This window comes from Mobula birostris, chromosome 12 (assembly GCF_030028105.1).
Source record: "Mobula birostris isolate sMobBir1 chromosome 12, sMobBir1.hap1, whole genome shotgun sequence".
In the NCBI taxonomy this organism is placed as follows: Eukaryota; Metazoa; Chordata; class Chondrichthyes; order Myliobatiformes; family Myliobatidae; genus Mobula; species Mobula birostris.
This window is the reverse complement of record NC_092381.1, coordinates 108,795,633-108,811,917: the sequence shown is the minus strand read 5'-3', so window position 1 is coordinate 108,811,917 and position 16,285 is coordinate 108,795,633. Positions and strand designations below refer to the sequence as shown.

The 16,285-nt window shown below is 44.9% G+C and overlaps 1 protein-coding gene across 1 annotated transcript in view; it reads right to left on the bottom strand.

Annotated features, from left to right (window-relative positions):
* Window positions 1-10,168: 10,168 nt before the first annotated feature.
* Window positions 10,169-16,285, bottom strand: part of sae1 (SUMO1 activating enzyme subunit 1) — a 232,747-nt gene continuing 226,630 nt past the window's right edge. The window contains exon 9 of the mRNA XM_072274444.1: window positions 10,169-15,446. Coding sequence (XP_072130545.1) covers window positions 15,354-15,446 — 93 coding nt within the window. The 3' untranslated portion in view covers window positions 10,169-15,353. The remainder of the gene's footprint in view (window positions 15,447-16,285) is intronic.

Below are 16,285 nucleotides of genomic sequence, written 5' to 3'. Positions count from 1 at the left end.
TGGGGTTAATCGGGTTTGACAGGGGTTGCTGGGGCTGTGATTATGCTGGGGTTAATCGGGTTTGACAGGGGTTGCTGGGGCTGTGATTATGCTGGGGTTAATCGGGTTTGACAGGGGTTGTCCTGTGATTATGCTGGGGTTAATCGGATTTGACAGGGGATGCTGGGGCTGTGATTATGCTGGGGTTAATCGGGTTTGACAGGGGTTGCCGGGGCTGTGATTATGCTGGGGTTAATCAGGTTTGACAGGGGTTGCTGGGGCTGTGATTATGCTGGGGTTAATCGGGTTTGACAGGGGTTGCTGGGGTTAATCGGGTTTGACAGGGGTTGCCGGGGCTGTGATTATGCTGGGGTTAATCGGGTTTGACAGGGGTTGCCGGGGCTGTGATTATGCTGGGGTTAATCGGGTTTGACAGGGATTGCCGGGGCTGTGATTATGCTGGGGTTAATCGGTTTGACAGGGGTTGTCCTGTGATTATGCTGGGGTTAATCTGGTTTGACAGGGGTTGCTGGGGCTGTGATTATGCTGGGGTTAATTGGGTTTGACAGGGGTTGCTGGGGCTGTGATTATGCTGGGGTTAATCGGGTTTGACAGGGGTTGTCCTGTGATTATGCTGGGGTTAATCTGGTTTGACAGGGGTTGCTGGGGCTGTGATTATGCTGGGGTTAATCGGGTTTGACAGGGGTTGCTGGGGCTGTGATTATGCTGGGGTTAATCGGGTTTGACAGGGGTTGCTGGGGCTGTGATTATGCTGGGGTTAATCGGGTTTGACAGGGGTTGTCCTGTGATTATGCTGGGGTTAATCGGGTTTGACAGGGGTTGCTGGGGCTGTGATTATGCTGGGGTTAATCAGTTTGACAGGGGTTGCCGGGGCTGTGATTATGCTGGGGTTAATCGGTTTGACAGGGGTTGCCGGGGCTGTGATTATGCTGGGGTTAATCTTGTTTGACAGGGGATGCTGGGGCTGTGATTATGCTGGGGTTAATCGGGTTTGACAGGGGTTGCCGGGGCTGTGATTATGCTGGGGTTAATCGGGTTTGACAGGGGTTGCTGGGGCTGTGATTATGCTGGGGTTAATCGGGTTTGACAGGGGTTGCTGGGGCTGTGATTATGCTGGGGTTAATCGGGTTTGACAGGGGTTGTCCTGTGATTATGCTGGGGTTAATCGGGTTTGACAGGGGATGCTGGGGCTGTGATTATGCTGGGGTTAATCGGGTTTGACAGGGGTTGCCGGGGCTGTGATTATGCTGGGGTTAATCAGGTTTGACAGGGGTTGCTGGGGCTGTGATTATGCTGGGGCTAATCGGGTTTGACAGGGGTTGTCCTGTGATTATGCTGGGGTTAATCTGGTTTGACAGGGGTTGCTGGGGCTGTGATTATGCTGGGGTTAATCGGGTTTGACAGGGGTTGCTGGGGCTGTGATTATGCTGGGGTTAATCGGGTTTGACAGGGGTTGCTGGGGCTGTGATTATGCTGGGGTTAATCGGGTTTGACAGGGGTTGTCCTGTGATTATGCTGGGGTTAATCGGGTTTGACAGGGGTTGCTGGGGCTGTGATTATGCTGGGGTTAATCAGTTTGACAGGGGTTGCCGGGGCTGTGATTATGCTGGGGTTAATCGGTTTGACAGGGGTTGCCGGGGCTGTGATTATGCTGGGGTTAATCTTGTTTGACAGGGGATGCTGGGGCTGTGATTATGCTGGGGTTAATCCAGTTTGACAGGGGTTGCCGGGGCTGTGATTATGCTGGGGTTAATCGGGTTTGACAGGGGTTGCTGGGGCTGTGATTATGCTGGGGTTAATCGGGTTTGACAGGGGTTGCTGGGGCTGTGATTATGCTGGGGTTAATCGGGTTTGACAGGGGTTGTCCTGTGATTATGCTGGGGTTAATCGGATTTGACAGGGGATGCTGGGGCTGTGATTATGCTGGGGTTAATCGGGTTTGACAGGGGTTGCCGGGGCTGTGATTATGCTGGGGTTAATCAGGTTTGACAGGGGTTGCTGGGGCTGTGATTATGCTGGGGTTAATCGGGTTTGACAGGGGTTGCTGGGGTTAATCGGGTTTGACAGGGGTTGCCGGGGCTGTGATTATGCTGGGGTTAATCGGGTTTGACAGGGGTTGCTATGGCTGTGATTATGCTGGGGTTAATCGGGTTTGACAGGGGTTGCTGGGGCTGTGATTATGCTGGGGTTAATCGGGTTTGACAGGGGTTGCTGGGGTTAATCGGGTTTGACAGGGGTTGCTGGGGCTGTGTGGCCCAATGGGCCCACTCTATGTTTAATAAATACATGTACATTTATTCTTACCGTAACTTGTAGTTTAAAAATCATTATGCAAGGGGAGGTGGGGTGGCGTTGCTGGTTAAAGAAGAGATTAACGCAATAGAAAGGAAGAACATAAGCCGGGAAGATGTGGAATCGATATGGGTAGAGCTGAGTAACACTAAGGGGCAGAAGACGCTGGTGGGAGTTGTGTACAGGCCACCTAACAGTAGTAGTGAGGTCGGAGATGGTATTAAACAGGAAATTAGAAATGTGTGCAATAAAGGAACAGCAGTTATAATGGGTGACTTCAATCTACATGTAGATTGGGTGAACCAAATTGGTAAAGGTGCTGAGGAAGAGGATTTCTTGGAATGTATGCGGGATGGTTTTTTGAACCAACATGTCGAGGAACCAACTAGAGAGCAGGCTATTCTGGATTGGGTTTTGAGCAATGAGGAAGGGTTAATTAGCAATCTTGTCGTGAGAGGCCCCTTTGGTAAGAGTGACCATAATATGGTGGAATTCTTCATTAAGATGGAGAGTGCCATAGTTAATTCAGAAACAAAGGTTCTGAACTTAAAGAGGGGTAACTTTGAAGGTATGAGACGTGAATTAGCTAAGGTAGACTGGCAAATGACACTTAAAGGATTGACGGTGGATATGCAATGGCAAGCATTTAAAGGTTGCATGGATGAACTACAATTGTTCATCCCAGTTTGGCAAAAGAATAAATCAAGGAAGGTAGTGCACCCGTGGCTGACAAGAGAAATTAGGGATAGTATCAATTCCAAAGAAGAAGCATACAAATTAGCCAGAGAAAGTGGCTCACCTGAGGACTGGGAGAAATTCAGAGTTCAGCAGAGGAGGACAAAGGGCTTAATTAGGAAGGGGAAAAAAGATTATGAGAGAAAACTGGCAGGGAACATAAAAGCGGACTGTAAAAGCTTTTATAGATATGTAAAAAGGAAAAGACTGGTAAAGACAAATGTAGGTCCCCTGCAGACAGAAACAGGTGAATTGATTATGGGGAGCAAGGACATGGCAGACCAATTGAATAATTACTTTGGTTCTGTCTTCACTAAGGAGGACATAAATAATCTTCCAATAATAGTAGGGGACAGAGGGTCCAGTGAGATGGAGGAACTGAGCGAAATACATGTTAGTAGGGAAGTGGTGTTAGGTAAATTGAAGGGATTGAAGGCAGATAAATCCCCAGGGCCAGATGGTCTGCATCCTAGAGTGCTTAAGGAAGTTGCCCAAGAAATAGTGGATGCATTAGTGATAATTTTTCAAAACTCGTTAGATTCTGGACTAGTTCCTGAGGATTGGAGGGTGGCTAATGTAACTCCACTTTTTAAAAAAGGAGGGAGAGAGAAACCGGGGAATTATAGACCGGTTAGCCTAACGTCGGTGGTGGGGTAACTGCTGGAGTCAGTTATCAAGGATGTGATAACAGCACATTTGGAAAGCGGTGAAATGATCTGACAAAGTCAGCATGGATTTGTGAAAGGAAAATCATGTCTGACAAATCTCATAGAATTTTTTGAGGATGTAACTAGTAGAGTGGATAGGGGAGAACCAGTGGATGTGGTATATTTGGATTTTCAAAAGGCTTTTGACAAGGTCCCACACAGGAGATTAGTGTGCAAACTTAAAGCACACGGTATTGGGGGTAAGGTATTGGTGTGGGTGGAGAATTGGTTAGCAGACAGGAAGCAAAGAGTGGGAATAAACGGGACCTTTTCAGAATGGCAGGCGGTGACTAGTGGGGTACCGCAAGGCTCAGTGCTGGGACCCCAGTTGTTTACAATATATATTAATGACTTGGATGAGGGAATTAAATGCAGCATCTCCAAGTTTGCGGATGACACGAAGCTGGGTGGCAGTGTTAGCTGTGAGGAGGATGCTAAGAGGATGCAGAGTGACTTGGATAGGTTGGGTGAGTGGGCAAATTCATGGCAGATGCAATTTAATGTGGATAAATGTGAAGTTGTCCACTTTGGTGGCAAAAATGGGAAAACAGATTATTATCTGAATGGTGGCCGATTAGGAAAAGGGGAGGTGCAACGAGACCTGGGTGTCATTATACACCAGTCATTGAAAGTGGGCATGCAGGTACAGCAGGCGGTGAAAAAGGCGAATGGTATGCTGGCATTTATAGCGAGAGGATTCGAGTACAGGAGCAGGGAAGTACTACTGCAGTTGTACAAGGCCTTGGTGAGACCACACCTGGAGTATTGTGTGCAGTTTTGGTCCCCTAATCTGAGGAAAGACATCCTTGCCATAGAGGGAGTACAAAGAAGGTTCACCAGATTGATTCCTGGGATGGCAGGACTTTCATATGAAGAAAGACTGGATGAACTGGGCTTGTACTCGTTGGAATTTAGAAGATTGAGGGGGGATCTGATTGAAACGTATAAGATCCTAAAGGGATTGGACAGGCTAGATGCAGGAAGATTGTTCCCGATGTTGGGGAAGTCCAGAACGAGGGGCCACAGTTTGAAGATAAAGGGGAAGCCTTTTAGGACTGAGATTAGGAAAAACTTCTTCACTCAGAGAGTGGTGAATCTGTGGAATTCTCTGCCACAGGAAACAGTTGAGGCCAGTTCATTGGCTATATTTAAGAGGGAGTTAGATATGGCCCTTGTGGCTACGGGGGTCAGGGGGTATGGAGGGAAGTCTGGGGCGGTGTTCTGAGTTGGATGATCAGCCATGATCATAATAAATGGCGGTGCAGGCTCGAAGGGCCGAATGGCCTACTCCTGCACCTATTTTTTATGTTTCTATTACACTGTACTGCTGCTGCAAAACAACAAATTTCATAACATATGCATGTGATATGAAACCTGATTCTGATTCACCATCACGATGAACTGATTGCACAACCTATGGTCTCACTTTCAAGGACTCTGCAAATCCTGTTCTCAGTGTTATGCATTAGTGTATGTATGCATTGATTGATTGATTGTATATATGTAGTTTGCCTCCTTTTGCACATTGCTTGCCTGTCGGTCTTAATGTGTAGATTTTCCTTGACTCTATTGCATTTCTTTGTTCAACTGTGAATGCCTCCAAGAAAATGAATCTCAGGTTAGTGTGACATATACAGTATATACTTTGTACTTTGAACTTTTTTTGAGGAGGTGCCCACGAGTGAGCTAGATCAGCTGGTTGAGTGGTGTCGCTACAACAACCTTGCATTCAACGTCGGTAAGACCTAGGAATTGATGTGGGCTTCAGGGAGGGGAAGTCGGGGGAACGGACCCCAGTCCTCATCGAGGTGACTCCAGTGAGCAGCTTCAAATTCTTGGCTGTCAGTATCTCAGAGGATAATTATGAAGAGGGCATGTCAGTGGCTATATTCCATTGGGAGCTTGAAGAGATTTGCCATGTTTAGGAAGGTTCTACAGCAGTACCACAGAGAGCATTCTAAATGGTTGCATCACTGTTTGGCATGGAGGGCCACGCACGGGACTGGGAAAAGCTGCAGAGGGTTGTAAACTCAGCCAGCTCCATCACGGGCGCCAGCCTCCGCAGCAGCGAGGACACCTTCAAACGGCATTGCCTTAAAAAAGCGGCAACCCTTTTCGCCTGGGATATACCATTTTCTCATTCCTGTCATCAGGGAGGAGGTACAGCAGCCTGAAGACACACACTCAACGTTTTATGAATGGATTCTTCCTCTCTGCCATCAGATTTCTGAATGGTCCATGAATACTATCTCACTACACGCCACCTGTTATAGATACACTATATATATATATAGAATATGTACATACTGTGGATTCCAGTTAATTGGGACCAGTACATTTTGGCTCAATTAGGCAGCTGTCCAATTAGCTTAAGTCTCATGGAAATAGTTAAAAAGGTATTTGAAAAAAGACAAACCACCATTTAACTGAGTGAATGAAATACAGAACCAATTAGAACACTACCAATTAGTTGCTAATAGATATTGACAGAGGGTGTAATGTTGAGGCTTTATAAGGCACTGGTGAGGCCTCACTTGGAGTATTGTGAGCAGTTTTTAGCCCCTTATCTTGAAAAGGATGTGCTGACATTGGAGAGGGTTCGAAGGAGGTTCATGAAAATGATCCAGGATCGAATGGCTTGTCATATGAAGAGTGTTTGATGGCTCTGGGCCTGTACTCACTGCAATTCAGAAGAATGAGGGGGGTGACCTAATTGAATCCTAATGAATGTTGAAAGGCTTTGATAGAGTGGATTTGGAAAGGATGTTTCCTCTGCTGGGAGAGTTTGGGACTAGAGGACACAGCCTCAGAATAGAGGCGCATCCTCTTAGAATGGAGAGGAGGAGGAATTTTTTTAGCCAGCAAGTGGTGAATCTGGGAATTCATTGGCCCCAGGCAGCTGTGGAGGCCAAGTCCTTACATATATTTAAGGCAGTGGTTGATTCTTTTAATTGACTGAAACAGTGTAGATAATAGACTGCCTTCATACAATGCTTTTGATAATTGTATTCTCCAAATCCTCCTTTGCATTGTAACGTTCAGGATGATTGTCGATACCTTCAAATTCTTGTATTGCTGAACTTTTTGAAGTAGTGAAATCATTTCGTTTTCACTCCTGGCTATTTCTTGCTTCTCCAAACCTGAATGAGCAAAACAGTTCGGAATTGTCTTATCGCTTATTTCTCACAAATTATGTGACAAAAATCACTGCTTTTTGAACACGAATCTATGCAACTGACCCTATTTAAAAACTGATCACTCCATGCATGGTTCCCACTCTCACTCCACAACAGAGACCCATATCAGAATCAGATTTATCATCACTCACATATGTCATGAATTTAGTTTTTTTTTGCAGCAGTACAGTGCAATATGTAAAATTGCTACAGTACTTTGCAAAAGTCTTAGCCACCCTAGGCTATATATATGTGCCTAAGATTTTTACAACCAATATGCAAAAGAAGACAAAAGGGTAAATAGTAAGAATGTCAATAACTAACACTAACTAGTAGAATCCTTGATCATGAGTTGATTGGTTGTGGAGTCAGTAGTGAAGTTATCCACACTGGTTCAGGAGCCTGACGGTTGTGGGGTAATAACTGTTCCTGAACCTGGTGGTGTGGGACCTGAGGCTCATTGTGGTGAGTGAAGTTATCCACACTGGTTCAGGAGCCTGATGGTTGTGGGGTAATAACTGTTCCTGAACCTGGTGGTGTGGGACCTGAGGCTCATTGTGGTGAGTGAAGTTATCCACACTGGTTCAGGAGCCTGATGGTTGTGGGGTAATAACTGTTCCTGAACCTAAGACTCCTGTATTTCCTTCCTGATGGTAAATGTGGGAAAAGAAGATGGTCTGGATGGGGGGGGGGGGGGGGAATGGTGGAGAGATGAAAGGGGTCTGGCATAGCAGTAAGCATAATGGCGTACAGAGCCAGTGATGTCTGTAAGGAGTTTGTACATTTCCCCTGTGACCGCATAGGTTTCCTCCAGGTGCTCCAGTTTCCTCCCACATTCAAAAGATATACGGGCTCGGGTTAGTAAGTCGTGGGCAGGCTATGTTGGCATTGGACAAGAGGAACTATTTCTCTCAGCCAGCTGCTAATGTTTGCATTTCTTTATCCCCAGAGAACTTCGGAAGCTGAGCCTCTGTTTACATTCGGGCTGGCACACATTATTATTCCATGGGGTTGTGATAGACAAGAAGGAAAATAGCCTGAGGCATAGATTAGATTAGATCAGCCATAGTCTTACTGAATGGAGCAGTACATACAATACTGCTCCCAGTTGTCACTTTTGTATTTATAGGTTTTCATAAATTCTATTGTATTTCTTTTCCCTCCTGTAATTACACACAGGAAAATGAATCTCAAGGTAGTATATGATGTGATATACATACAACATGGTGGCACAGTAGCGTACTGGTTAGCACGCTTTACAGTATGGGCGACCCGGGTTCAATTCCTGCTGCTGCCTGTAAGGGAATGCTGGGCGGTAGGCCATGCTGTATCTCAATAAATACATTTTCTGGGCAGCTCACGTTGGAGGACGAAAACTCTGATCTTAAGCTTCTGGCTATACCCACTTATGGGGAAGGCTTCGGGAGTAAACCCCGAGGAAAATTCTGGAGCTGTCATCCCTCAGGCAGTCCTACCTTGAGTTTAATGCTGACTGGCAACTCCTACTGATGCCAAACTGCATCAGTCCGTGCCATTCCTTTGGATTCATCAGCTGTGTGCAGAGGGGGAGCTTGCTACATGGGCAACAGCTCCACAGGGGACTGTCTTGTCTCCCTTTATCTTCACCATTTACACCTCAGACTTCAACTACTGCACAGAGTCTTGTCTTCTTCAGAAGTTTTCGGATGACTCTGCCACAGTTGGATGCATCAGCAAGGGAAATGAGGCCAAGTACAGGGCTACGGTAGGAAACTTTGTCACATGGTGTGAGCAGAATTATCTGTAGCTTAATGTGAAAAAGACCAAGGAGCTGGTGGTAGACCTGAGGAGAGCTAAGGGACTGCTGACCCCTGTTTCCATCCGGAGGTCGGTGTGGACATGGTGGAGGATTACAAATACCTGGGGATACGAATTGACGATAAACTGGACTGGTCAAAGAACACTGAGGCTGTCTACAAGAAGGGTCAGAGCCGTCTCTATTTCCTGAGGAGACTGAGGTCCTTTAACATCTGCTGGACGATGCTGAGGACATTCTAAGAGTCTGTGGTGGCCATTGCTATCATGTTTGCTGTTGTGTGCTGGGCAGCAGGCTGAGGGTAGCAGACACCAACAGAATCAACAAACGCATTCGTAAGGCCAGTGATGTTGTGGGGATGGAACTGGACTCTCTGACGGTGGTGTCTGAAAAGAGGATGCTGTCTAAGTTGCATGCCATCTTGGACAATGTCTCCCATCCACTACATAATGTACTGGTTGGACACAGGAGTACATTCAGCCAGAGACTCATTCCACCGAGATGCAACACAGAGCGTCATAGGAAGTCATTCCTGCCTGTGGGCATCAAACTTTACAACTCCTCCCTTGGAGGGTCAGACACCCTGAGCCAATAGGCTGGTCCTGGACTTATTTCCTGGCATAATTTACATATTACTATTTAGCTGTTTATGGTTCCATTAATATTTAATTATTTATTGTGCAACTATAACGAAAACCAATTTCCCCGGGATCAATAAAGTATGACTATGACTATATGGTATTGCCTGGGCTTGCATATCGTAGACAGCTAGGACATAATATCCATGGTTAACCCTGACCAATGGAGAGCCTCCAATTTGTACTTGGATAATAAATTCAATTTCAATTTTGAATTTCTTACTTTTTAACACTAAGATCCAAGCAGCAAGTCGATTGTAAGGGAAACACATGATTAAATAGCTAAAGTAGGTGGAATCTGATAGGAGAGGAGAGGGAATGATGAGTAAAAGGGAAGGAGGAGAGACCACAGCCACTTGTGATTATCGTAGTTTAATAATTCTCCATTTTGCTTCACTCTCTTCTCAGTGCGAGCTTGATAGGCTTTGTCTTGGTTGAGTTGGACTGATTTTCTGCACAAACTCTCTTGAAATCACTAAGGGAAGGATAAGGTGAGCTAAGCACAGATAGTCACCCCAGCATGACCCAACCTTTCTTTCTCCCGAGGCCTCCTGTCCCATGATCCTCTCCCTTCTCCAGCCTGGTATCCCTTTTGCCAATCAACTTTCCAGCTCTTAGCTCCATCCCTCCCCCCTCCTGTCTTCTGTCATTTCGGATCTCCCCCTCCCCCTCTCAAATCTCTTCTTTCAGTGAGTCCTGACGAAGGGTCTCGGCCCGAAACGTCGACTGTACCTCTTCCTGGCCCGCTGCATTCACCAGCAACTTTTATGTGTGTTGCTTGACCCAACCTTGTTGTTCAACCAAATACAGACAAAGTGCTTTTTAACAAAAAGGTCAACTTTATTTATAGAACCAACACTTGCCCTGCAAAATTACAAAACTTTTAAGAAACTCAGTAAAATTTAGTCGAGTCTGCAAGATTATAATTGAATTTAAAAATCAGATTGAAGGAATAATGTGTAGGGTTTGAACAGAGCATCATTTTGGGAAAAACCTTTTCGTGTTCATCTGTGGAAGACAGTCACTGTAACATAACATTTCCTTATAATGGCTCTGTGCATTTTCCGGATCCAAAGAGAAAGAATGTAAACTCTGTATTTAGCAACCAGTGAAATGAATAAATGGGAACTTACAAACACTGCTCCCCCTTCTCCCTTCTTTCATTGCCCACTCTGGTTCCTCTCCTCGCCTGATCACTTCCGTCTGGTCCCCTTCTCCTTCCCTCTCTCTCATGGTCCATTCTCCTTTCCTGTCAGATTCCTCATCTCCAGCCCTTTACCTCATCCACCTATCATCTCTCAGCTTCTCACAACACCCCCCGCCCCCGTCACCTGGTCTCACCAGCCAGCTTGCACTCCTTCCCCTCCTCCAACTTCTTCCCCCTAATTTTCCCATCTTCATGAAGGGTCTCAGCCTGAAACGTTCGCTCTATTCCTCGGTTAATAGAAGGGGTCCATGGCATAAAAAAGATTGGGAACGCCTGTCCGCCTGTCATAGGAGGGCAACATCCATCATCAGAGCTGCTTACCACCCAAGGCCATGCTCTCTTCTGACTGCTGCCATTAGGTAGAAGGTGCAAGAGCCTCAGGACTCACACTACCAGATTCAGGAACAGTTACTGCCCCTCAACCACCTGGCTCTTGAACAAAAGGGGATAACTACACTCAAATATTGAGATGTCCACTTGCCCATCCATTGAGATGTTCCCACAACCAAAGATCTCACTTTAAGGATTCTTTACATTATTATCTCATGTTTTCATTATTTATTGCTATCTGCATTTGTACAGTTTGTTGTCTTCTGCACTGTGGTTGATCTTTCATTGATCCTGTTATAGTTACTATTCTATAGATTTGCTGTGTATGCCCACAGGGAAATGAATCTCAGGGTTGTATGTGGTGATATATATGTACTCTGATAAAACATTTACTTTTAACTTTGCCTGAGAATTATGCTATTGGGAAAAAGTCTAATACAATGTTCTTAGAGAATCTCTCTTTAAATTGAAGTTTAATGCAGCTATAAAGATAGCTGGGATGATGTTCACTGTTGTATCCCAGAATGAGATAATTTCCAAGATTTCTCTTTTTAAAAATAAGTAACAAAATAATTCAACCATTGTGTGGCATTGGCACCAAATAACCATATGATCACACGGTGAAGCACTATTTATGCTGAAATTATTTCAGCCAGGTTTTGACAGGAATATCAGAGATAACTGGAGTGAGTGACACAGAGTTCTTTTGAAATCGCACACCACTTGTTCAATGATAATTACGTAACTGTTTGTCTGGTACTGAAGCTCAAAGTTGTTTTAGCAGCAAAGAAACATGCCGGCCCTAATTCCCGCCAGTCTCTTATCTCCATTGGGACTTCCCAAGGCGAATGCATCCCTGAATTAACAAACTACTTACACTGGGAAAGAATGATTCTGCTTCTCACTTCTCATTCACTGTATTAGTACAATTTATCTGAATTCCAATCCTACGCCTTGCACCCATATATTGCAGAATCCTGAATTCAATCAGGTCAGCAGAGGAAGAATTTCCTGAACTGCCCCTGAAAATCCAATCCATTCACTGAGACCAAAGGAATGTAGTTTTGCCAGAAACTACGGATAACTCCCTTCCCTGCAAAGTCCGTGGCTCTTGCTCTATAGCTGGTGTCGTCTTGTGAAGAATGCTTTCCTGGCTGGCTGCCGGTGACTGCTGGTGTTCCGCAGGGGCCTGTGTCAGAACCGATCCTTTTTACCCTGTACGACAACAATTTGGATGACAGAATTGGTGGCTTTGTTGCACAATTTGCGGACAATACAAAGATCGGTGGAGGGACAGTTAGTGTTGAGAAACCAGAGAGGACTTAAGACAGATTAGAAGAATGGGCAAAGAGGTGGCAGATGGAATATGTGTTGGGAAGTGCATGATCATGCACTTTGGTAGAAGGAACAAAAGCACGAACTATTTTCTAAATGGGGAGAAAATTAAAAAAAGCTGAGGTGCATAGGAATTTGGGAGTGTTCGTGCAGGAGTCCCTAGAGGTAAATTTGTAGGCTGAGTCAGTTTTGAGCAAGGTGAATGCATTGTTAGTATTAATTTTGAGAGGACTAGAATATAAAAGCAAAGATGTAATTTTGAGGCTTTATAAGGCACTGGAGAGGACTCTCTTGGGAGCATTGTGAGCAGTTTTGGGCACTTTATTTTAGAAAGGATGTCTTGACATTGGAGAGGGTTCAGAGGAGGTTCGCAAGAACGATTCTGGAAATGAAAGTTATCATTTGACCAGCAACTGAAGGCTCTGGGCCTATACTCGCTGGAACTTAGAAGAATGGTGGTGGGGGGGGGGGGGTTCTCATTGAAACATATTGAATGCTGAAAGGCCTAGAGTGGATGCGAAGCGGATGTTTCCTTTGGTGGGGAAGTCTAAGACCAGAGGCCACAGCCTCAAAATAGAGGGACATCTATTTAGAACATAGATGAGGAGGAATTTCTTTAGCCTTGTGGTTGTGAAGCTGTGGAATTCATTGCCACGGGCAGCTGTGGAGGCCCAGTCATTTGGTGTATTTAAGACAGAGGTTGATAGGTTCTTGATTAGTTAGGGCGTGAAAAGTTATGGAGGAGGCAGGAGAATGGAGATGAGAGGGATAGTAAACCAACCATGATGGAATGGCAGACAGACTCGATGGGTTGAACAGCCTAATTCTGCTCCTGTCTTATGGTCTTATGGAAACCAGATGTACCATGACCATATCATCATTTGGCGGATTACTCACCCATTAACTCATGTTCCTTGTCTCCAAAACATCCACTACCTTCTCACTCACTGTCTCTAACCTCTTCCAGCACCATGGAAATATCTACATTTCTTCAATTCTCGACCATTTCAAACCTATGCTTTCCATAGCTTAAACGACAGAACTGCTGATCCTTGTTCAGTGGAATGACGATGAAAAAGACTGCCTTGAATTTTTATCACAAATATCATGTCTCATTCAGAAAGTCCCAATGCATTAACCGTAATATAGGAAGCAGCCAGTTGACATGTAGCAAGCTTCCACAATATCAAGGAAAACTCTAACTTTTTTTTTGAAACAGTAACCATGGAATTTTTAAAATGTACAATAAATAAACATCAGAAAAGCCAACAGTGCAGCACTCCCTCAGCACAGTACACACCAGTGTGAGGTGTCGCACTTTGGAAGTACTAACCAGGGTAGGACTTACACAAAGAACGGTAGGGCTCCGAGGAGTTTGGTGGAACAGAAATATCTGGGAATACAGATCCATAATCTTTGGAAAGTGGTATCAAAGATAGAGATGGCATTCATTAGTCAAAATATTAAGTACAGGAGTTGGGATGTTATGTTGAAGTTGTATAGAACATGAGGAAGTCTGCAGATGCTGTAAATTCAAAGCAACACTCATAAAATGCTGGAGAAACTCAGCAGGTCAGGCAGCATCTATGGAAATCAATAAACAGTCAACATTTCAGGCTGAGGCCCTTCTTCAGGACTAGTTCCTCCAGCATTTTGTGTGCATTGGAGTATTGTGTGCAGTCAAAGTGGTGGACGTAGGTTTGATTTAAGATAGGTTTGGATAGGTACATGGATGGAAGGGGTATGGAAGGCTATGGTCCAGGTACAGGTCAATCAGACTAGGCAGAATAACAGTTCAGTACAGACTAGATGGGGAGAAGGATCTGTTTCTGGACTGTTGTGCTCTATGACTTTATGACCACCCTGAGAATGCAGTCTATATATTTGTGGTTGGGTCTCTGGAATGGCACTTGAACCAACAACATGGCTATGAAGTGGAATGCAAGGCTGAACAAGTTGCATCTAACACTAATTACTGATAGAAAATGGCACTCTCGAGAGTTGAGATCCATTGGACCCTCACAGCCCCCAACTGATTTCTTGCTCACTGGTTTCTTGGAGCCTGAGGAATGACACAGGGACTGGCAACCTTCACATTCCTGATCTTTAGAGCAGGTAATTAATTAAGAAAAAAAAACAGCCAAATGCCAGGGAGTGGAGCATGGTCCAGGAAAGAATGCAGACACTGCAGAGGAGTGGGAAAGGCAAAAGGTGAGATGTGGAGTGATACTACAGCTCAATATTAATCAACCTCCTCAAGGAGGACCACAACCTTGTCACAGTTTGGAGGCTTGCGGGCCCAACGACCTGGAGAGCTACGCTAGTTGGAGTCTGGGCTTCATGCTTTGGCTCTTGGTAGGGTCACCCATGCCAAACAGGCCAGGCTAAGCGTGGCCCACCGGTCCTCCAGGATTCAGCTCAGGGCTACGAGATAAAATTGTTACGGAAACGGCAATGAAGAATCCTCTTACATCTGAGTGTGACAGTATTCCTGAGCCTCCACCTGGGACTTTCCTGGCTGACAGTGATGAAAACCAAGAGGAAACTACTGACCTGATGAAGGAACCCCTGAACACCGCCAGAGACGGAGAACCTTCATTGTTGCCCTAAACGCCAGCGGTGTAACTGGCATTGATGTGTGAGTATTAATTAACCAAGGACATTCTGATTGGTCTCCAGCTTGAATGGTGATTGAGCTATTAACCTTTCAGTGTGTGGCTTGTCAGTGCATTATAATTTCAGGGCTGTGGGTTGGATGTCACGTGTTGGTTGGTGGATGTTGGGGGGCTGCATAAGAATACATCTGCTTACAGCATCGCCTGATACTGAAGTCTGAATCAAAGCAATTTGAGGGAACAAGAAAAACACAGAATGGATAGAACCTGATTTACTTTGGACACAGAATGGCAGCTATTTCACTGCATGTGGAAGGAACCTCATTTATTTGCAATTCGGAGATCACTCAGCACAGCTTTAGAATTGTGTCTGTGTTCAATTTGTCCAAACTATTTCTTGTTTTTTAATGGTAACTTTGCTTGGGAGTTTGACATATTGCTGTTTGCTGGATATTCTGGTTATTGGCTGCGAAGACTGTGTGTCTATGACACCCTAAAAATGTCCGATCTTCCTCAATTTTCCTTATTTGGGCCCGATGCAGTCCACAATTCCATTACTTTTGAGTCCATCGAAGAAGAAGAAGTTGTTGTGAGGTGGGTCTCGCTGAGACAAGGCCTGTAAAGAACACACATTCACCATGAGTCGTTCCCTGTGGCAAGCAGAGAGCAGAAAGCTGGCCTTGCGTACCTGCCGTAACCACCCCCACCCCCACCCGAAGGTGCTATTCCGAACTCCACAGCTCACAATTGCAACACTGTGTTCAGTTCCGGTCACCTCATTATAGGGAGGACGTGGAAGCTTTAGAGAGGGTGCAGAAGAGATTTACCAGGATGCTGCCTGAATTAGAGAGCATGTCTTGTGAGGATAGGCTGAGCGAGCTGTATCTCTAAACTAAAAAAAATGTAGAGGGTAATGATCAAGTATTGGGTGATGGGACTAATAAGGAAGGATTTCCTGGATTGCCAATGGTAGAACATAGATCTTTGTCTTCTTCAGCCTATGGGACGATTGCATTTGTTACTTTAATGGCCAGAAGATCTATTTTATTGAACTGGAAGGAGACCAGTCCTCCTCCTACATTCCAATGGTTTTCCCAAACTATATTATGTTTAAATTTAGGAAAAATTAGAAGAGATATTTTTGATCTTTCGGTTAAATTTGAAGAAACTTGGAAACCATTTATTCAACATTTTCATATGATGTAATTTGACCTTTCTGAATCTTCCTTATTAACTTAAATTATACGAATAGAGGAGCGGAGTTGACGACATTACTGAACGTGTTCGATTTAAGATATTGGTCTAGCCCTGTTTTGTTCCGTTTGCTTTTTTTGGGTTTAGTATTTAGTTCTTTTTTCCCTTTTTTTGGGGGGAGGGGTTTCTTTGTATATATGTTTTTTTCTTTTTGTTTCTTTTTTTCTGTATGATTAATTACATCATGAGTTTGGAAGTCTA